At 33.3% G+C, this 22,992-nt stretch overlaps 2 protein-coding genes across 2 annotated transcripts in view; one reads left to right on the top strand and one right to left on the bottom strand.

The window, feature by feature from the left end:
- Positions 1-14,973: 14,973 nt before the first annotated feature.
- On the top strand, positions 14,974-18,045 carry LOC145001262 (putative receptor-like protein kinase At1g80640). Its single transcript, XM_078960630.1, has 10 exons — positions 14,974-15,395; positions 15,538-15,705; positions 15,780-16,027; positions 16,112-16,244; positions 16,341-16,404; positions 16,491-16,587; positions 16,690-16,789; positions 17,266-17,384; positions 17,494-17,583; positions 17,678-18,045. Exons 1-10 carry the CDS (start codon positions 15,236-15,238, stop codon positions 17,819-17,821), a joined length of 1,323 nt encoding a protein of 440 aa, XP_078816756.1. The 5' UTR covers positions 14,974-15,235; the 3' UTR covers positions 17,822-18,045.
- A 1,180-nt stretch (positions 18,046-19,225) lies between these two features.
- Positions 19,226-22,992, bottom strand: part of ASP5 (aspartate aminotransferase 5) — a 3,843-nt gene continuing 76 nt past the window's right edge. The window contains exons 1-12 of the mRNA XM_078959827.1: positions 22,935-22,992; positions 22,195-22,266; positions 22,021-22,098; positions 21,748-21,942; positions 21,586-21,624; positions 21,400-21,489; positions 21,206-21,314; positions 21,009-21,118; positions 20,767-20,910; positions 20,518-20,684; positions 19,640-19,904; positions 19,226-19,546 (exon numbers count right to left, since the gene is read on the bottom strand). The exon at positions 22,935-22,992 is cut by the window's right edge and continues 76 nt beyond it. Coding sequence (XP_078815953.1) covers positions 19,415-19,546; positions 19,640-19,904; positions 20,518-20,684; positions 20,767-20,910; positions 21,009-21,118; positions 21,206-21,314; positions 21,400-21,489; positions 21,586-21,624; positions 21,748-21,942; positions 22,021-22,098; positions 22,195-22,266 — 1,401 coding nt within the window. The 5' untranslated portion in view covers positions 22,935-22,992 and the 3' untranslated portion in view covers positions 19,226-19,414. The remainder of the gene's footprint in view (positions 19,547-19,639; positions 19,905-20,517; positions 20,685-20,766; positions 20,911-21,008; positions 21,119-21,205; positions 21,315-21,399; positions 21,490-21,585; positions 21,625-21,747; positions 21,943-22,020; positions 22,099-22,194; positions 22,267-22,934) is intronic.

Raw genomic sequence — 22,992 nt, 5'->3', positions numbered from 1 at the left:
TAATTACACATTTAATAAATGATATTTATATAAGATAAGAGTATTACAGGGGAGGATCTATGTTGTTGCACAGGTAATTCGTATGATCCTTCAAGTTTTGTCTAGAAGTACACATTTTTCGTAAAAAAAATTTGTATTGATGTGTTACCCTGATTAAAAATATGGGTTACTCTATATTATAAATCTAAAATATTTAAAGTCCAAATGTAGTAGTTCATTCTTTTAAAATAGCTCAAAAGATATAAGCCCAATCATTTAATGATAAAAATATCACAATTTAAATCTTGTACCCGTTATTAAAAAAAAATAACATGGGAAACAAAACAAAAGGCTCGATCGAACCCCCTAATGCCTTTGCCCTTCTGCCCATTCCTTATTGTCGTTCACAATCGTTGCATTAGTAGGGTCTGTCAGCGAATAATGAATCAAGTAAGTTAATTTACTTTATCAATTGTCGAAAGATAACATGATTGACAAGTAGGTGCTTTATTTGCATTACATTACTACATGATGATCATGTTATCATGAGGAGAGGGGAGTCATCTTTTACATATATCTCACGTAAAAGATACTACCACTCACAAAATATTGGAGTTCATTGCTATTATCGGGTCTCTGAAACTCAAGTCATTGTGTCATTGTGAAGTAGTTACTGACCTGGTGAAAATTTGGTGAAAGTTTAATCATCTCCTATGTTGCTTGACCTCCTGGTGTTATTGCTTTCTTTGTTTGTTGTTTTTCTTTTCTAGTTGCTTTAGTTATTCATGGCTCCATGCCTAGTCCTTGTTGTTTTTGTATTCTGCTTAACTTCAAGCTAGCTTGTTTTGTTAATTTCATTAATATATTGTCGGTTTTTTTCAAAAAAAAAAAAAAAAAAAAAAAAAAAAAAAAAAACTTTATCAATTGTCTAAGTTTCTTGTTTACCTTTAGTTAATTAGCTCAATTTGGCTTTACTTTTTCAATTATCATATTTTCTTGTTTATCTTTAACCATGATAGGAATAATATGGTCATAGGAATTAAGAAACTAGACAAATAATACATATACATGTCATATCTGTTTGGTACAAAGTTATCCATGTATGACTTTGTAAATGGTTTGACTTTTATAGATTTACTTGCATGTGGTGCTTTAGCCTTGTGATATGAGGGATAGAGAGTGAGAGAGACATGTAAACACCTCTATATAAGGTGGGTTCATACCACTTATGGAGATGTGCTTGAGAGATGTAACATTGAGCGTGTGTGTGTGTATTATGTAGATTTAGATCTAGATCTTTTTTTGTGTAACACCATACATAATCGAATGCATCTCTTAAACACCTAAATCACCATGTTCATTGTGTGTTCTTCAATTCTACATGTCAAACCAATGTTCATAATTCACTACATTTGGTATCAGAGTGGGTCTTCGAAGATCAACACGATTTTTTGAAGAAACGATTCTCGGTTTGGCTAAATTTGTCACAATTTGAACATTTATGATGAATCTCTCTCTATGATATCTCTTAATCTCATTGATTCGTGCGTTGCATTCTTGATTTTTTGATCGTTTTGTCACAATAGATCGAAACTCGTTTTAACACCCCATTGATTGATCCATTTATTGTTGCTTAGATCAAAAGTTCATAAATAAAAATCAAATTCCAATTTTTTTTTCGAATTCATGAGCCAAATTGATCCAAATTCCATTATCTATTACTATTCACGTATTTTGAGCCCAAAATCAAAATTCGAATACTGTTCATGATCCACTTTTGTAAGCCCAATTCATGATACATGTTAATTTGTTTAGATTTCTCTTTTTGTTCATATATCTCGACTGTAATTGATCTGTTTGATCCATATACTTATTTGATTCAAGGTTAATAGTCACAATGATTTACACTCTTCTAGAATATCAAGAATCGAATGGGTAGTGATGCAATCAATAAAAAAAATTTATTGTGATCGTATCTTCAAATCTGTTCATCTCGTATCTTCCAAATTTCATTTCAATTTGATCTGTTGATAACCAAAATCGACTTGAATATTGATATCGATTCTTATTGCTTAATGATTGAATCAATGGTTGATCAAATATGTTCTTGGCTGGTTAAATGAAGTTCTTGAAGATGGATGAAGAGTCAAAAAAGAAAATCAAAGTTTGATTCTTATAAATCCATCATTCAAAATCGAAAGAAATCTGATGGATCGAAGGCTGAGTTGATGTTAATCGAGATTTCAATGTCAATGGATTGGGGTTGGTCAATTGCTTGATAATCGAATGGTCTAAAGATTTTGAGGTCAAATTCAATTTTGACTTGTGGTCAAATGTATTGGTTCGATATGTGGAATGCAGTTTTGGGTATTAGAGTCAAAATTGGTGTGGCTATTTGCGTTGAAATCGAAATCGGATGGGCTACGTCAACTGGCATTTGTAAGAATGAAAGACGAAATCAGCTTGATTTGGAGTCACGAACGAAAGTGAGAAATGAAAGTGAGTTTTGGGCTTTCGCAACTGGAACTTACAATTTTGAGGTTCGATTAGTCTGAGATCGAACAAGATTTTGAAGGGTCGGTGTTGGTTTGTGATCAAGATAGATTGAAATCGAACTCAATTTGGAGTCAATATATCAAAGTCATGTTTTTGGTGAATGATAAGCGAAGGAAATTGGAATTGTGATTTCGAAAGTTGTTGCTTGTCAATTGGCTTTTACAAGATGATGCACTGGAACTTGAACTAATTAAGATTTTGATAGCGAATTTTTTTGTCAAAGTGTCGAAGGTTTTTGTATGCCTGGAACGATTCGCAATTGGAATAAATTCGGAAGAAAGCAATTAAGTTTCGAAATTAATCCCTGAACCTTCGAAAGTTAAACATTATAAACCCATTTCAAAATAAGGAGGTAATATCGAAAGTTTGAAGTATTGGGAAGAAGTTTCGAAATTTATGCTTGAGTTTTCGAAAGATTGACATTTCACATTCGAGATTTCCTGTTACTTTCGAAATTTTGGAAAGCAAAGGAAGACGTTTCGAAATTGGACCCTGCAATTTCGAAAGTTTGCCAATATGCACTCATTTTCGAAAATTTGAAAGGCAAAGGGAAGTAGTTTCGAAAGTTGCACCTACACTTTCGAAAGTTTGCTAGTTTTTACCCAATTTCGAAAATGAACTGATTTTGCTGAGAAATTGAAGAATATGCATTTCAGACCCCTACAGTTAATGTCAATTTTGTCTAGAAGTACATATTTTTTGTAAACTTTTTTTGTATTGTTGTGCTACCCCAATTAAAAATATAGGCTATGCTATATTATAAATTTAAAATATTTAAAGTTCAGATGTAATAATCCATTCTTTTAAAATAGCCCAAAATATATAAGTCCAATCATCTAATGATGAGAACAACCCATTTCAAATCTTATACTAATTTATTAAAAAAAAAATGACGTGGGAAACAAAACAGAAGGCTCGATCGAACCCCCTAATGCCTTCGCCCTTCTGCCCAACACTTATCCTTGTTCCCAATAGTTGCATTAGTAGGGTCTGTCGGCGAACAATGAAACAAGTAAGTTAATTTACTTTATCAATTGTCGAAAGATAAAATGATTGATATGTGAGTGCTTTATTTGCATTACATTACTACTTGATGTTTGTGTTGTTGAAATCTCATGAGGATAGGGGAGTCATCTTTTACATTTATTTCACGTAAAATACACCACCACTCACAAAAGATTGGAGTTCATTGCTATTATCGGGTCTCTGAAACTCAAGCCATTATGAGGTAGTTACTGGTCTAGTGAAAATTTGTAACGCCCGCAGATCCGGGCTAGTCAATTTAGAGGCAATAGGGGTCAAAAATGACTTTTTGACAAAAGATTATTTATAATGAATAGTCTTAACCAAGTTTTAGAATATGTCACAAGGTTTCCGTACATATAAAGAACGCTGAAATCCGATTTATAACGAAGAAGTTATGACCCGCCGAAGTTTTACGGCAAAACCGGCACGGCACCGGAAGACGTAAATAGTGAATTTACGATAGAAGACTTTTTAGCCTTAGGAATCTAAACAAAAGTCGTAGAATATGTTAAACTAAGAGCGTCGATAAAAAGAACGCCCAAATCTGACTTCGTATGAGGAAGTTATGATTTTTCTAAGATTCGGCTTAACAGTGTACAACCTGAAACTCGAATTTTAGTTCGAGCGGTTTTTGGCTTACGTGAAATAAATGAGAGTTGAAGATCTCATTAATAGGAACTCAACGGTAAAAAGACAGACGAAAACGGAGTCCGTATGAAGGAGTTACGAATTCTTCGCGGTCATTTAACAGTCTAAACGCCTCGTACTGTTAAATTTAATATCGGTCGAGAATTAGCCGATGGAGTCAAAATGAAAGTTGTAGATATTATTTTTACCTATGCGTGGATATAAAGAACATCAAAAAAGGAGGTCGTATGTGAAAGTTACGGATTTTAGAAGTCGGAAGTGTGTTGTGCGAAAATGAGTGATGTGGCACAATCTTGGCCATTGCTTTCTCCCCAAGTCTTGCCACTAGATGGTGACATGTGGCACCAAGTTCAGCCATTTTCACCCTATAAATACCACCTCTCCCACCCTCATTTTCTTCACACCTTTCCCATTCTTTCTTCTCTTTACTGTCTCTCTAGAACCTCTCTCTAGCCCCGAAATCCCCCGAAAAGCCTAGGGAACCTCCCTAGCACGAGGCGGAAGTCCCGGAGTGCTCGACGGCTCCGAGAAGAAGAGATTTTCGGCTCGGAAACGCTGCTCCAAGCAAAGCCTGGTTTTCTATAAAATCCGCTGTAAGTGAGCTACGCCTACGCTATTTTTAATATAGTTTTTATTTAATTATATTAACGTTATTAAGAACATATAATAAATACTTGGGCTATTATTATGGGTTATATAAGTATTTTTTTTAACGCTTATATAATAGTAATAATATCTAGACTATTAATTAGTCTCGGCGAATAATAGACTAAAATCTATTGGTGATAATACTAGGTTTCGTCGAAGGAAATTATTTTAAAGTAAACGAAGCGCTGTCCGAGTACCGAGTCACCACCTTCTCAGGTGAGTGCATAGTCCCTTTCATGAACATGATTTTAATACAAGTATTGATTGAAGTATTAATTATATGTTTATGTGCGAGTTAATTGATGTTGCTTGAAATTCGTGTTAAAGAACATACTTGATTATATTTGATAATTTAGGATAAAGAGTAGACCTAAATTAAATATGAGGAATATTGGGTAGTATATTCTTACGAGTACAAGTGAGTTAAACTCAGAGAATAGAAGTTAGTATATGTCACTTATCCGGGAGTATGGATTAGACATATTCATTGTCCCTAGTCCGAGAATATGGATTAGGCATAATCATTCGTCGTTAATCCGAGAGTATGGATTAGCTATTGTCCCTAGTCCGAGAGTATGGATTAGGCATAATCATTCATCTTTAATCCGAGAGTATAGATTATTCATTCATCCCTAGTCCGAGAGTATGGATTTGGTAAATTCGTTCATTTCTGATCCGAGAGTATGGAGTAGGTAAAACGACTAATCTTAGGTCCGAGAGTATGGATAGCCTCGTTGCGAGGATCGACGGGGTGGGATAAGAGTTGTTTATATATATGTATGGTGAAATTGTATATTTTGTGAATTTTAAACTATATATATGGTATAACATTGTGGGATTGAAATCCCTATGTGCTCACCAGGTTTCCCAACCTGACCCACTCAGTTTATTTATATCACAGGTGTTGATATGAAGTGACATTACACTGAGAGATTTAAAGAGATGTAGACCACTAGTGTGAATAATTGTAAGTTCTGTTTATGCTTATGTTCCTGTATTAACGATGACATCCCAAACGTTTTAAAATGAAATAAATACGTTTCTTCGAAAATGTTTTAATAACGTATTTACCATGTTTTTCTGGGAACAAATTCCGCAACCTTTTTATAAAATGAAGTACTCTGATTTTTATAAAGCGTAAACAAAATCGGTCTTTTCTGGCCGTGATTTTGGGGATGTCACAGTTGGTATCAGAGCATTAGTTTAAGCGAACTAGGAATATGGATTTATTTCTAGACTTAAACTTAGAATGCTAAGCGATGATTGTGAGGTGTGAGCACTAGCTTATTTTAGGAATTATGCCTAAAATGCTTTTATGTGCTAAATACTTGTGCCTGATATGCTGTTAGTTGTTCGGATCTATGGTCTGTTGCCGACCGGATCTGGAAACCTTATGTGTTTAGGATTCTAAACGTACGACTACGATATTAGAACTAGCATATAAACGTTTCGGAGTGATAAGGATGATTTAACCGTCAATCCTAAGTAAAGATCTAGATTCACCTTATTCGGTGTATAGATCAAGATGGCAAGAACCCGTAGCGGAAACGTGAATGCAAATGGGAACAGAAACCAACCCCCAGTGATTGAGCAAATACCGGTGATGGAAGCCGCCGCTGAGCCAGTCACAATGGCCGGAGTGCAAGAGATGATCCAAGCGATGTTGGATCGTCAAATGGAGGAAACTAGACGTTTGCTCCAGCAAAATCGTGAGGAAGCCACTATTCAGATCGAACAGCCCGAGTTGAAAGAAGGGAAGACTGAGGAAGGAAACTACAGTAGGACTGTTGGTCAAGTCAACCCACCAATAGTTCGACAAAACAACCAAGATGACGAGGTCGAGAGGAATGGATGCAAGTACAAGGATTTTCTGACTTGCAAGCCATCGACTTTCACTGGAAAGGAGGATCCGATCGGGGTCATGGATTGGATCTCGGAGATGGAGTTAGCCTTCATGACATGCGGTTGTAGAGGGAAGCTATAGACCACATTTGCAGTGCGTCAGTTTCAAGGAGGCACTGTACGTTGGTGGAATACCTTGGGGAAGACTCTGCAACTGACATGGGCAGAATTTCTGGTGCAATTCAAACGAAAGTACTGCTCAGCTCAAAACCTGCTTGAGCTAGAGAACCAGTTTCTAACCCTGAAGAAGGGAAGCATGTCAATCGATGAATACACCAACAACTTCACAGAGAAGATGGAGTTTTCCTTGCGTCTTGTTCCGTATGAGCTGACGAAAATCGACAAGTACGCAAAAGGACTTCCATGGGAGTACGCGGTGCCAGTGCGTCAAGCACCTACTCTAGAGGCAGCTATCTGGGCTGCCAAGTCTGTCGAAGATATGATCAAGGGAAGAGCCTCCAGCAAGATGGAGGTTGGCGAGAAGAAAAAGTTTGAAGGATCTTCAAGGTCCAACGAGAAGAGAAAATTCTCGAAGTTTGAAGAAGGAACGCAATGGTGTGACAAGTGTAGAAAGAAGCACATCGGGAAATGCTCTAAATATACGACATGCTTTAAATGCGGGAAGACTGGTCATTACGCCAGCGAATGCACAACCAAGAGAGAAGTCTGCTTTAAGTGTGGAGAAGAAGGACACTTCAAATAAGACTGCCCAAAGAGAGAAGGGGCTACAAAGCCAAATGTGCCACCAAAGCCAAAGGTGAGAGCATTTCAAATGATCCTTGATGAAGCAGATGACAATGCAAGGATTCAAGAGTGAAGGCTTGACATCCGAGGATCGAGTTATGGAGTAATCGTGTAGATAGTACCTCACGATGTAGCCCGTTAGAGGCATAGTCTAGGGTGAACTTGAACACCTATGTAACAGTTTCAAGAAATAATATAAAACCTTTGTTTTGTTATCTGATGTGTTAAGTTGTTGTATGGTTTTCTTATATGGTGACTTGGAAAAACTGCGGGACAATACTTGGGACGAGTATGAGTAGGTGTGAATGGTAGTAGAGGCCTATACTACCGGAAGCACAGGACTCACACTTGGATCAGGGAAAGTCACAAGGTTACCAAGAAGCCAGTAATTGATTTCGTTTTATTCAAGTATGCCGTTACCATTGTTTCGGTAATGACTAAGAAGATTGTTGTTATCCCGACCCTAGTGGTCATATCACCTTGAGTCCGACTACGATGAGTAGGTTACGTGGTTCAGAGAACCAAGTTTGATATAGCGTCCGACTTAAACCAAACAATTGAAAATCAAAGCGATCAATAGAAGTATCGCGCTCGTTGGTAGCTAGAAATGCTACATGTTAAAGTATGATTATATCATATTAGAACATGAAGGAAGGCTTAGTCTGTTTTAGAATTTAAGAGACCTGAGTCTAAACGTACATCACATGATGATAGGTCAAAATTTGGAGTCTAATATGAGGTAGAGAGCAAGTGCACGATCAAGTACTGCTTACAGTCAATAAGTCTAAGAGATAGACTTGAAGGAATAAAGAAGTTATAATTATTACCTAGGATGAAGAGATGACGTATGGAGTCATTATACGATCCTTGTTTCGTTGATGATTCCGGGACGTAATCATCCTAAGGGGGAGATAATTGTAACGCCCGCAGATCCGGGCTAGTCAATTTAGAGGCAATAGGGGTCAAAAATGATTATTTGACAAAAGATTATTTATAATGAATAGTCTTAACCAAGTTTTAGAATATGTCACAAGGTTTCCGTACATATAAAGAACGCTGAAATCCGAGTTATAACGAAGAAGTTATGACCCGCCGAAGTTTTACGGCAAAACCGGCACGGTACCGGAAGACGTAAATAGTGAATTTACGATAGAAGACTTTTTAGCCTTAGGAATCTAAACAAAAGTCGTAGAATATGTTAAACTAAGAGCGTCGATAAAAAGAACGCCCAAATCTGACTTCGTATGAGGAAGTTATGATTTTTCTAAGATTCGGCTTAGCAGTGTACAACCCGAAACTCGAATTTTAGTTCGAGCGGTTTTTGGCTTACGTGAAATAAATGAGAGTTGAAGATCTCATTAATAGGAACTCAACGGTAAAAAGACAGACGAAAACGGAGTCCGTATGAAGGAGTTACGAATTCTTCGCGGTCATTTAACAGTCTAAACGCCTCGTACTGTTAAATTTAAGATCGGTCGAGAATTAGCCGACGGAGTCAAAATGAAAGTTGTAGATATTATTTTTACCTATGCGTGGATATAAAGAACATCAAAAAAGGAGGTCGTATGTGAAAGTTACGGATTTTAGAAGTCGGAAGTGTGTTGTGCGAAAATGAGTGATGTGGCACAATCTTGGCCATTGCTTTCTCCCCAAGTCTTGCCACTAGATGGTGACATGTGGCACCAAGTTCAGCCATTTTCACCCTATAAATACCACCTCTCCCACCCTTATTTTCTTCACACCTTCTGCCCATTCCTTATTGTCGTTCACAATCGTTGCATTAGTAGGGTCTGTCAGCGAATAATGAATCAAGTAAGTTAATTTACTTTATCAATTGTCGAAAGATAACATGATTGACAAGTAGGTGCTTTATTTGCATTACATTACTACCTGATGATCATGTTATCACGAGGAGAGGGGAGTCATCTTTTACATATATCTCACGTAAAAGATACTACCACTCACAAAATATTGGAGTTCATTGCTATTATCGGGTCTCTGAAACTCAAGTCATTGTGTCATTGTGAAGTAGTTACTGACCTGGTGAAAATTTGGTGAAAATTTAATCATCTCCTATGTTGCTTGACCTCCTGGTGTTATTGCTTTCTTTGTTTGTTGTTTTTCTTTTCTAGTTGCTTTAGTTATTCATGGCTCCATGCCTAGTCCTTGTTGTTTTTGTATTCTGCTTAACTTCAAGCTAGCTTGTTTTGTTAATTTTATTAATATATTGTCGGTTTTTTTCAAAAAAAAAAAAAAAAAAAACTTTATCAATTGTCTAAGTTTCTTGTTTACCTTTAGTTAATTAGCTCAATTTGTCTTTACTTTTTCAATTATCATATTTTCTTGTTTATCTTTAACCATGATAGAAATAATATGGTCATAGGAATTAAGAAACTAGACAAATAATACATATACATGTCATATCTGTTTGGTACAAAGTTATCCATGTATGACTTTGTAAATGGTTTGACTTTTATAGATCTACTTGCATGTGGTGCTTTAGCCTTGTGATATGAGGGATAGAGAGTGAGAGAGACATGTAAACACCTCTATATAAGGTGGGTTCATACCACTTATGGAGATGTGCTTGAGAGATGTAACATTGAGCGCGTGTGTGTGTATTATGTAGATTTAGATCTAGATCTTTTTTTGTGTAACACCATACATAATAGAATGCATCTCTTAAACACCTAAATCACCATGTTCATTGTGTGTTCTTCAATTCTACATGTCAAACCAATGTTCATAATTCACTACATTTGGTATCAGAGTGGGTCTTCGAAGATCAACACGATTTTTTGAAGAAACGATTCTCGGTTTGGCTACATTTGTCACAATTTGAACATTTATGGTGAATCTCTCTCTATGATATCTCTTAATCTCATTGATTCGTGCGTTGCGTTCTTGATTTTTTGATTGTTTTGTCACAATGGATCGAAACTCGTTTTAACACCCCATTGATTGATCCATTTATTGTTGCTTAGATCAAAAGTTCATAAATAAAAATCAAATTCCAATTTTTTTTTCGAATTCATGAGCCAAATTGATCCAAATTCCATTATCTATTACTATTCACGTATTTTGAGCCCAAAATCAAAATTCGAATACTGTTCATGATCCACTTTTGTAAGCCCAATTCATGATACATGTTAATTTGTTTAGATTTCTCTTTTTAAAACTGAAAATGTTAGAGGACATTCGTATATATGTGATGCAAAGGATGGTGAGTATGAAACTAACATGTTAAGGATGGAATCCTTATTCTGTTTGTCCAAACATCATAACAAGATTGAATATTCTCTAAAATGAACAAAGGTTTGCACACTTATTTATTCATATATACCTTACCTCTCTCAACTCTAAACATTTGCATTACATTATGTAGGCATTGGTAGGTTGTATCTTGTGGGGGTATGAATTTTGAAATAAGGAAAATGCATGAGCCGTACATTGTTGATGTCATAAAAAATGAATGCAATGGAAGGTTATGGAAACTAAATAGGTATGGTTATATTCATTTAGTAGCTACATTAGCATATTTAAACATCACACCTGATGGACCATATGTAGACCATTGTACATGGGAGCCTTCTTCCATACTACCTACAAACAGTTCATTAGTGGCATGAATAGGATGAACATGTGGCCTTTTACAAACTTAATACCTCCATTTCATCCATTAAAAAGAAGAATGCCAGGCAGGCCAGCCATGAAAAGAATAAGGGATGCTTCTGAAAGGTCTAGAAAACACAAGGTTTCAAAGGTAAGGAAAAAGGTTTCATATGGCATATGCAAACAGAAAGGGCACAACAAGATCACTTGCACTCAAGTGCCAAGTCCTCCTAAAACTAATGTCACAAAGAAACAAAAGATCATGCAAGCACAAGAGCGAGTGAATATGTAATATGTTGGAGAAGATGTTGTTATGGGTGATGTAGTTGAGCCACAAGCTTGAGGAAGTTATGAGGGTAAACGAATATGAGCAAGTGGTGAGGGTTAATGAAGCTGAGGAATTGGGCAAGGTTAATTAAGTTGTTGGGCATGTATATACTATAGGTCAACCAAGCAAGAAGAAAAAGCATGAGAGAATTCTTAAACTAAAGCTTGCTAAAAGAGTTGAAGGTGAAGGTAGTAGTGTTGGATCGCCAATTGAGTTAGATTAATAACAATTTTATTGTATGTCTATTATGTGGATTGAACAAGGGAAATTACGTTTGTTATGTTCATGTATGTTATACTAATCTTAGCATTTGATATTTGGATTCGTGTATGTATTTACATTCTGTATGATCTTATTTACATTAGTGTGTATCAGGTACTTTAGTCATTACAAATATTTAAACAGGTAGGGGTAGTTTAGTCATTTTGAGATACTTAGGGCATGTTAATGTTAGTTTAAAGGTACTTTAGTCATTCGATTCAGCTATTCTAATGGGTATATGTTATTTCAAGTAATTAATAAGGTAAGGGTATTTTAGTTAATCAAAGAAGTTACCATTAGGGTTATCATTGTCATTTTAATTAATTAAACAAATAGGGGTAATTCAATCATTATTTTTTAGGTGACTTAACCTATTAGGGGTATTTCAGTCAATATTTTTTATATGACTTAACCCATTAGGGGTATTTCAGTTATTATTTTTTTTATGTGATTTAAGCCATTAGGGGTATTTCAATCATTACTTTTTTATTTGACTTAACCCATTAGGGGTATTTCATTTCTTCCGGCCAATTATCCAAGTGGGCAACCACAACAACAACAAAAAAGAACTTTTCCATTGTTTTCCATATCAGGGTTATAGACAATGACAGTTTTGGGTATTACATGCCTCGTGTATTAGATTCTTTTTTTTTGTTCTATGTCCCCAACAGAAACATTGGGGTTCATGTTTTATTTGTTTAAAAAGTTTGACTTTGTTATGTGGTCCTAAGAAGAACATCAACAAAAAATATGGGTATTACTTAACGACACATGCACATTCAGAGCTATAATAAGAGCATTTTAACTTAACCAACATTTCATTCATGGGTTTGTGTTACATCTTTACATCTATTACACAAGTTAAAACATGATTTATACCTGCATCTTACTACATGTGATTACCATAAAAAACGGATCATCATAACAAAATGATAAAAAAAAAAAAAAAAAAAACATCAACCACGACCACCAAATGCTACCACCATAAACAAAAACACAAGGAACAAAACGCCTTACTAATAAGGACATTAAACCAGATGCACATCAAAACAAAATACAAACCCATGATATTTAAGAAATTGTAGTTTAACACCCCCACAATAACAATAGTAAAAACCCCAACAACCCATTTGACTTTGTTGCACTTGTTTTTACCCAAGACGATGTTGACATATGACGCTTGTAGTGAACACAAATGCTTCTACAAATCAACAATCATGTTAGACAAATCGAGCTGACAAGCCCTAACATTATCAACTTCATGGTGTAGGACCTCCAAGTCTCTAGTTATGTTGCAGTGTAGTTCACGAAGGTCGTTTGCAATCTCTTCCCTCACAAGCGACACCTCCAACTGTGTCTACAGCAGATTGATCGCCATGTCTTTCATTGGTGACTCCGTTGGATACATTTTCAACCATGTGTCGACTGTAGTTGGTTGACCAACTGTGATTTGGAGATGATCGTGAAGGCATGCTTTTGGCGATTGGTATTGAAGTTAAGGGTGTAGTGAAGGTAACTAGGTTTCAAATTGTGTCATTTTAGGACACAGTCTTCAACTTTTATACGAAGACCCGGGGGGGGGGGGGGGGGGGGGGGATAGTGCAAACATGGCCTCTACGTTCCACATTCAAAAATGACGTCATTTGGGTCATTGGACAAAAGTACAATTTGGCCATGCCATCGGTGATGTGGCATGGTTACCGGATATAATAAGTAATAAGGATTAAATGCTAGGTTGCAACACACTTCATTCCCTCGTAAAATCACTTAAAAAGTTAAGTAACTAAGAAAATAAATCCTAGAAAGTTCATAAGACGTATGTGCCATTTTCCCATTGAAACATCAAGTTGCATTCTCCCAAGTAATAAATCAAAACACAATTGCTTGCCTTGTTCAACTAAGAAACCGTATGTGTGTGACTTTTTCCAACTTTTTAATCATATTTCGTAATCTGTTTCTCTATTTTTAGTAAATGATAAATACAGTTACTTACTTCATGTGTACATATGGATTCCATGGAGTCGCTTTCTTTCTTGTAACATGTATCGTGCGTCTTTCTTTTGCTTCCTTACAAATACATGATGCATATATTGCAAAATAATAATAATAATAATAATAATAATAATAATAATAATAATAAATAAATAAATAAATAATTAATTAATTAATTAAATAATTAAATAATTAAATAATTAAATAAATAAAAATCTGGTTTTTATGTTTTAAATTTTGATTTTTGCATAGAAATCAAATAATTATTTTCGTGGCTTTTGATTGTGAATCCTATATCTGAAATTCCTTTTGTTCATCTTATATATTTTCTTTATTTCGAATTTTGGATCAAACTAATATCTTAAGGATTGTTTCCTTTTCTAGTTTCTCTAAAAAGTTAATATTTTCTTCTCATACTTTTTGTCCCCAAATGGTACTTTTGGAAGTTTGATGTCGGACTTTTAAAGGTTTTGAAATGCAAAATTTTGTTACATTTTCGTGAAATAATGACTTTTGAGTAAAAAAACTTGATTTTTTTTTCTCATTTTCAGTGAAACATAACCAATTGTCTTAAAATAAATTAAATCCATTTTCATATTTTTATTCTTTTCCTCTTTTTTCAAAATGTAACCATTCTTTTATTGTCAATCACTTCCCAATGTACACAAAATAAGCACTAGACATATTTTCTATTTTGCTTAATAAGTTATTAACTTCATTGGGTTTTGATCATTATTCTATTATAATGACGATCTTATTGAATTTGTGGTTTATTTTACAATATTTTCTCGGTTAAAAATATGTCATTGAATATTTTATATTATTAATGCATAAAAACTTCACGATTTTATCTATCAGTTTTCCAATACATTTATATAAAATTTTTGGTTTTTTGTTTTATTAACCTTGCTAATGTATGTTTTCATCGAACTATTACATTTGATTATCCTGAACGAAATGATAGGTATGCTTAATCATTTATTACTATGAAAGTAAATCAATTGATTTATTTTTATTATCTATATATAGATATTAAATTTAATCAGACAACGTGGATTATTTTGAATATTTTCTCAACCAAATGGCATAATAAACAAATGAATTGGCCAACCATAAGTGACAACCACATTTAAAATATATGAAATTATATCTACAAAAATTATTTAATTGAAAAGATATTAATCATATATTATTATTAATAATAATATTTTGTCATTATATTAAATTTTGTAAATATCATCAAGAATTTGAGAAAAGGAGTTATCCCATTATTACCCTTTTCCTTCTTTCTTTCTTTCTTTCTTTCTTCCTTCTTTTTTCTTTTTCAAGTATCTTCTGTCCTTTATCAAGTATCTTATTCTAGCGAACAAAGTTACACAGCAGACTGTCTCCTAGTCACTAACAACTTTTCTGCAACAAATTCTTCACATTCATGGCTGCTTCTCTGTAATTCCTCACATTACCCACTAACAAATCTTCGTTTTTTCAACACGTACACCTTACAAGATCCGTAAACGATTCAAATTACGAAGAAAAAGTATGAAAATTTTGGTGGGTTTTCTGTTTAATTTGATTTTGAATCTTCAAATTACCACCATTGATGCAAGACCCACCAGGTTAATATTACTTTCTGATATCTCTGTTCATGAATCTTCACCTGCTGCTGCTCCCATCTCTTCAGTGGCGGATCTCCCTCCCGGTACTCTCTTCTTATCCATTTTTATTTGTATGTGATTCCACTGAGCTTTTTTTTATAGGGTTACGAACAATTTACTTCGAAATTTGAATTTTTTTACATCTTTAGCAAAGATTATGTTGCTAAGTTTGACAAATTTTATCAGGAACTCATACGGATATCCAAATCCATCAAAATTCAAACAAAAAGCTTGTTATAGGACTCGTTTCTGCATCTTCTCTGATAGGAATCGTGTTATTGCCCTTAACCTGTTTGTGGATATGCCGCAGAAAGAAACTATACAAATCAACCAAAATCACCACCAGAAGATTAGGTAACATGATTATTTCCAATCGATTTCTAGCTTTCCTGCTACATTTCTCCAAATTCTCAGCTTTCTTTGCGTAGATTCTTTAAAAGGGCTTCCATTGACTTCATTCATCGGTAGAACAAACACCACTTTCAACACCCAAAAGACATCCGTGACAACGATGGATTACAACATATTACAATCAGCAACAAAGAATTTTCAAGAAAGTGAAATTATAGGTGAAGGAGGATTCGGATGCGTCTATAAAGCTCAACTCAATGATAACTTATCAGTTGCTATCAAGAAACTCGACAACAAAACTCAAAACTCCATCAAAGAATTCCAGGTTTTTTTCAATACCCATTAAAGATCTTCAACTTCATGATGTTAAAGATTCGTTTTTTCAAAATTTGTGATCTGGGTTTTGCAGACAGAAATCGATATATTGAGTAAAATTCAACATCCAAACATAATTACTTTATTGGGATATTGTGTTCATGATGACACAAAGCTACTTGTTTATGAATTAATGCAAAATGGTTCCTTAGAATCCCAATTACATGGTGAGTGAGTTTTTGATCTTTTTCGATCATTTATCTTTACCTAATACACATTAAAGTTTGTATCTTTTTTGTACCAAAAATTTAATGCAAAAATAGGGCCTTCTTGTGGATCCAATTTAACATGGCATTGCCGGATGAAAATTGCCCTAGATATAGCAAGGTGAGCTTTTAATGTCTTGATATTAATGACATCATCTTTTTTTTTTAAAAACTTATTTTCGGGTTTTTATTTTTATTTTTTGTTAGAGGTTTGGAATATTTACATGAACGTTGCAAACCATCGGTGATTCATAGAGATCTTAAATCATCAAATATACTTTTGGATTCAAGCTTCAATGCCAAGGTACTAGTAATTGAATTTAATGTGTGTGTATATGTATATATAAAGTTTAAAAAAAAATATATTTTTTATTTTATAATAATTGTTGGTTATTTTGTTGTAAAGCTTTCGGATTTTGGTCTTGCGGTTATGGAAGGGGCGAATAGCAAAAACATTAAGCTTTCGGGTACATTGGGTTATGTGGCTCCCGAATATCTTTTAGATGGTATGATTTATTAAATATGATTATAAAATTTATATTATCATCAAAATAATAATACATTTCTTGAATAAATTGATGGGAAAATTATAATATTTTCGGCGACTATTACTTTATTTTTTCCAATCAAATAACAATTTCATACATTTTCCAATTTAACCATTTTGACCTGATATCACAAGGTCAAAATTATTATTTTGGAAAATTACAGCTGAAACCTGACATGACGTGACATGACAAGTCAAAATGGTTAGTTTGTAAAAATATTTTATGGTTTGATAACTTGATTGGAAAAAAAATATATATAGTATAAGTGGTTAAACTACAAAACTGTCTAAAATATAAAGGTTTATTTGTAATTTAGCCTAATTTGATTTATAAGATTATAAGTAGTTGAATATACTTTTGAACCATTTAACCCTTTTGACATGCTTCATTTTAATAATTTTTTTTTTTTTTTTTTTTTTTTATAATTTTATAAGGGAAACTGACCGATAAAAGTGACGTTTATGCATTCGGAGTTGTACTTTTGGAGCTTCTACTCGGAAGAAGACATCTTGAAAAATTAACATCATCAAAGTGCGAATCTATTGTCACTTGGGTTAGTTTCTTTCTTTTTATTTATTTGTTATTTTTTTTTTTTTTTTGTGAATTAACTTAAATTTTGTTGTTATGAAATTGATTTTTTTGTTGGTTTGATGAATTTGTAGGCTATGCCACAACTAATGGATAGATCAAAGCTTCCAAGTGTGATAGATCCTTTGATTAGAGATAAAATGGATCTTAAACACCTTTATCAAGTAAGTAATTACCATGTATGGTACAACTCTTTTTTCCTAGAGTACAAGTCATTAATGCATGATGGTTAACTTAAAAAAATATGGTGGTTTGTAGGTGGCTGCGGTGGCGGTGTTGTGTGTTCAATCGGAACCGAGTTACCGTCCGTTGATAACCGACGTTTTACATTCTTTGGTTCCTCTCGTCCCTGTGGAACTTGGAGGGACACTGAGAGTTGCTGAAAGCAGGGTGGTAACATGATACTGATACAACCATGTTTTCTTTTCTTACCTAGTGAAGAAAAAATAGATTTAAAAAATGTTTTTTTTTTCTTAGTTCATACTTGTGTTATTGTAATTATATCCGTTGTGTTATTTTTTTTGGAAATTTTGAGCACTAATTGTAGACGTGGGACAAGAATATGAAGACAAAACAATTTGATTAATTAATTGACAAACAATAAATTTATTAATTTTTGCTAGCAATCGACGTGTGATGATATAATATAATGGTATGACATTTGATGGGGTCCATATTATTATAAAAAGTAGTTGGAAAAAATGGTTGATCAAATAGTATCATGTTGTATGTCACAAAAGATCTCAATCCAACCTACTTTGATATAAATATCATAATTAGTGAAGAGATAATGAAAAAAAAAGCTCAAAAGGTTAACAAAACACAAGTGTCACATGAGCTAATGACAATTACAACTAAATGGTGTATACATATTACTATGGACTTCAAAAATTGTAATCACATTTCTATATTTTGAAATTGGTATTTATTGGATTACTACTTTAATTCTACGTTTAAGCCAATATTAAAAACTAATATGCATGTATTTGAACAAATCAAAGCGATTATGTTTGACGTGCATAAATTAGTTTACTAGTTATAAAACCCATATACTATATAAGTTTATTAAAAAAAAATGAAGATCTAAAATTTAGAAAGTTTGAATTTGTAAGGAAAGAGAGAAAAAATATTTAACTATTAAAATAAAAATGCTTGTTTTTCTTTTAAATTTAATAAATAAACAATTATAATAATTAGATTCAATTTAGAAATTTAAAAATTACAAGGAAAGTTTTATTAATGAATTTGATATGCATTTATTATTATATTTATAATATTTATATATTATATCAAATTTAACAAAATAGAAAAAAAAATCTAAAATTTGATATTGATATAATTTAATCTAAAATTACCATAAAATGACATGTACTATAATACATAGAAAATGACAAATAGCAAAAATTATTTTTATTTATTAGAATATATTTTTTTAAGTTTATTACAAATAATATTAATAAGCCCAGTAAAATTATTTACATGCTAGTTTTTTAAAAAGTTATTTGATATAGCTTTTATTTGATATAAAGCTTATGAGGTATTTCCACAAGTTTTACACATATACCCTTATAATCTTATATATCAAAATATCATTTTATCTAAATATTACATCAATCATCTTATTTATCTGTTATTGTTTACCAAACATCATTACTATATCAACTACTAGCTAGCTTGTTATGCAAAAGCTAGTTTGCAAAACACATGTTACCATCTAGTTTATCAACCACCAACTAGTTCACCAGACAAATTAAATTTTAAATTTTCAGTTAGGATGAAAAAAAGGTTGCCATTGAAAATGTTCGATAAGGTCCAACACATGCCTTCCCTAATCCCAAGGGAAGAAACATGACTTCAATATATAACTTCAAAATGGGTCTTTCTCAGAATACAAAGTTAAAATCATTATTACAACATTTCTGCAAAATTACAAAAACAACCCTCACCTCCCTCTAATTATTAATAAATGCTCCCCAACTTTATACTCACCATTTTCTAACTCACATTATGATACGAATCAATAATAGCATCCGCAAGATACTCGCATTTCGCAGCAGATAAACCAGCCAATGATATTCTTCCATCTTTCGTCATATAAATATGCCATTTATCCGTCATACTATCACTCTACAAAACCCAAAAAAAAAAAAAATCAATAAAAAAAGTGTAGTAGTAGTAGTAGTAGTACTTAACGCATTGGTAGTTGTACTAGTACATTACCTGTGCTTTATTAAGACCAGTAAAAGAAAACATCCCAATTTGCTTAAGAACAAAAGACCAATCTTTTCCAGTTTTGTCCTTTGAAGAGAGATTATTGTATAGCTTTTGTCTCACACTCTTAATCCTTCCAGCCATCATTTCCATTTCATCTTTCCATTCGTTGAAAAAATCAGGATTTCCAACAACATTCGCCACTATGCGGGCCCCGTGTACAGGTGGATTCGAGTACATTGGCCTCGCGATTCTCTTCATCTGGCTCTTCACCCTACACACAATTATTTATCAAAAAAGTATATACAAAACAATAATATCATATAATAATCTCGTTTTCAAAGATAGATTTTATTCATAAAAAAAATAGGATAAATTACTGAAATCGTCCCTATGGTTTGGTTGAAATTACACGTTTGGTCCTTAACTTTTTTTTTTTTCACTCGGATTATCCCTGTTGTTTGATTTTGTTGCGTTTTTCGTCCCTTACATACATAAAGTTAGGGACCAAACATGCAATTTTGACCAAACCACAGGGACGGAAAACGTAACAAAATCAAACCACAGGGACGATCCGAGTGCAAAAAAAAAAGTTAGGGACCAAACATGTAATTTTGACCAAACCACAGGAACGATTTTAGTAATTTACTCAAAAAAATATAAGGGGTTGTTTAATATGCCTCTTACTGGGTCAAATAAGAGGTGGGGTCTGTTTTGAATCCATCAGATCTGACTCAATCAACAACTATCAAACAACCCCTAAGTATTACTATAGAACTGCAAATATATTATGGGTAAAAAATAAAGTATATTGTCTATGTTGATAAAAGGTGTATATTAGGTTGATACTTTGTGCATTTTGGCCTTTTATTTAATGAGTTAAATACCTTATAGCTGCATCGGGTGATGAGCAAAGGACATTTATAGCCCCAACTCTTTCGGCATAAAGACCGAGATTTTTACTGTATGATTGAGCAACTAAAAGCTCCATTCCACGAGCTGCAAATAATCGCACAGAAGAAGCATCTTCATCAAGGCTTCCACTAGCGAATCCCTGTAAAAAAAAAATTAAAATGAATGGAATGGAATTTAGTCATTCAAATATATTGTTTGTTATGAATTTTAAAGATTCAAACCTGATAAGCAACATCGAAAAATGGAAAATGGTTTTTTTCTTGAATGACATCAGCGATTTTCTCCCATTGTTGAGGAGTTGGATCGATGCCTGTTGGGTTGTGAGCACAGCCATGAAGAAGCACAAAAGAACCTTCCGGAGCTGCCTGAATTTATAAATTCATTTTTTTTTTTTTTATTTCCAAAATCCAAAGTAAACGTTTATTATACGTTTGAAGATAGAGTAGTTGAAACTTGAAATTACCTTTATGTCCTCAATCATTCCATCGAAATCTAGACCGACTGTTTTTGGATCGTAGTATCGGTACTCTGACCATGGGACCCGAGCATCGTTGAAAATATTCTTGTGATTACCTGAAAGTTAATTATTTTTTTTACACAAATTAATAAATAAAAATGTAGTTAGAAAAGATTTAAATTTGTAAAATTTAGAATTTTCACCCCAAGTTGGAGATGATATTAGAATTTTTGCTCCGGGAAAGTATCGCTCAATTAATGCTGCAGCAATTCTAAGAGAGCCAGTGCCTGAGAGACCTTGTATAGTAGCAACCTGCATTTTACATATATAAAAAAAAGGTTATATTTAAACATGAACCTTAAATAATTTTATTTTAAAAATAAATATTAAATCATACTCTTTGTTCATGAAGAACTGGATTATCTGCTCCAAACAACAACTCAGCTGTTGCTTTGTTGAATGCAGCCAATCCTTCAATAGGAAGATACTGCATGTAAAATATCAAATGAAATAAAAATGTTAAAAAGAAAACACAAATTCCAATTACTAAATTTGTTTTAGACTTAAAAAGTTAGTAAACTACCTCCTTGTTTTCTCCCCTTTCCAGCATAAGATTCTCAGCCTACAACACAATTACACATTTAAAAGATTCCCAAAAAGAAAAAAAAAAAAAAAAAAAAAAACATTACATTTGAATACATGACAGACTATGTGATTGTCATAATTTATCATTATCATATATTACCTTTCTAACAACTTTAAGAACATAGGGCTGAAGTTCTTCTGTACGATATGCTCCAACACCAAGATTAAGTTTCAACTCATTTGTGTCAGCTTTGAATGCTTCAGAAACTCCAAGAATCGGATCTGGAGGAGCCATTGTTATGTTATCAAAACGTGAAGCTTTAACAGCAACAGCCATTGTAATACGCCCATGAGACTGCAAACAAGATATACAGATAAATACAAATACCAGACAAATATATAACCATGAGAGATAAATATACAATCTATATACCTTTATTTTCATAAAGAGGGGTTGTTTGTTTTTCCCAAAGAAACCACTTCTGAATGCATTTCCAGACTTCATTTTGTCCTAATCAAACAATAAAATGGTCTTTTATTGTATTTTATCGAGTTTTTGACACACAGAAAAAAAAAAAAAAAAAAAAAAAAAAACAATCAATAGTACCTTGCACTTGTCTTGCACTGATTGTGCTGCTGATGGAGAAACTGAGGGGAGGGAAAGGAATGTCGAAGCCATCTGAAATAAATAGTTGTTTTAGAGTATAAAAAGTCTCAGAATTTGGGGTGATTTTTATTTATGCCGATTTTGGAAATTTTCACGCATATTCTCGTGTTCAATTTTTTCTAATTATTTTCATTATCTTTGAATCCAATTTCAGTTTAAAAAGTAGAAAGCAAAATTTGCATCATGTGTAACCATCAAACTGATATTATTTTAGATCAAGTAATCACAACCATCGCTGAGATGCTACACTGTAGAACTAACGACGCATCAGGATTCTTGTACCTTACAACTACCGATGCATGTTTTAGATACAATCTCAACAGACACAAAATTGAATACTATAACCAAAGTGATAACTTAAATACGGGAAGATATAATCTAAATCGAATAAGCCAAAGCATGAAGATAGCGATCTCTTGAAGACTATTTAGTTCGAATCGTTTTATAGAGAGAGAGGTTTTCTAAGATTTCAACCAGACAAATTATTGTGTTGAGAATGAGATTAAATCAGAAGAAAAATGAAGGAATAATCATGATCGGGAATTGGTTAAATCGAACAAGAATGTGCAAACCCTTGGCAATCGGATAAAGCACAGAAGAATCAGAATCACTGACACATTTACAAGTAAGCGATGCATAAAGAAGACATATGTGATCTATGCAAAAGAGGGAGAGCTTGCCTGATTGCTTCTTATGTTCCGATGCAGAGGGAATGAGTGATTCGACTATGGTGATGAT

This window comes from Lactuca saligna, chromosome 6, assembly GCF_052625555.1.
Source record: "Lactuca saligna cultivar CGN05327 chromosome 6, ASM5262555v1, whole genome shotgun sequence".
NCBI classification, from domain to species: Eukaryota; Viridiplantae; Streptophyta; class Magnoliopsida; order Asterales; family Asteraceae; genus Lactuca; species Lactuca saligna.
This window is presented reverse-complemented; position numbering and strand designations above follow the sequence as displayed.

What these genes read in the sequence shown, in the direction of transcription:
- LOC145001262 (XM_078960630.1), top strand. Translation starts at nt 15,236, where the DNA reads ATGAAAATTTTGGTGGGTTTTCTGTTTAATTTGATTTTGAATCTTCAA. An exon ending in ATTCAAGCTTCAATGCCAAG is followed by an intron (nt 16,588 to 16,689) that starts GTACTAGTAATT and finishes TTTGTTGTAAAG; the next exon opens with CTTTCGGATTTTGGTCTTGC. An exon ending in GCGAATCTATTGTCACTTGG is followed by an intron (nt 17,385 to 17,493) that starts GTTAGTTTCTTT and finishes ATGAATTTGTAG; the next exon opens with GCTATGCCACAACTAATGGA.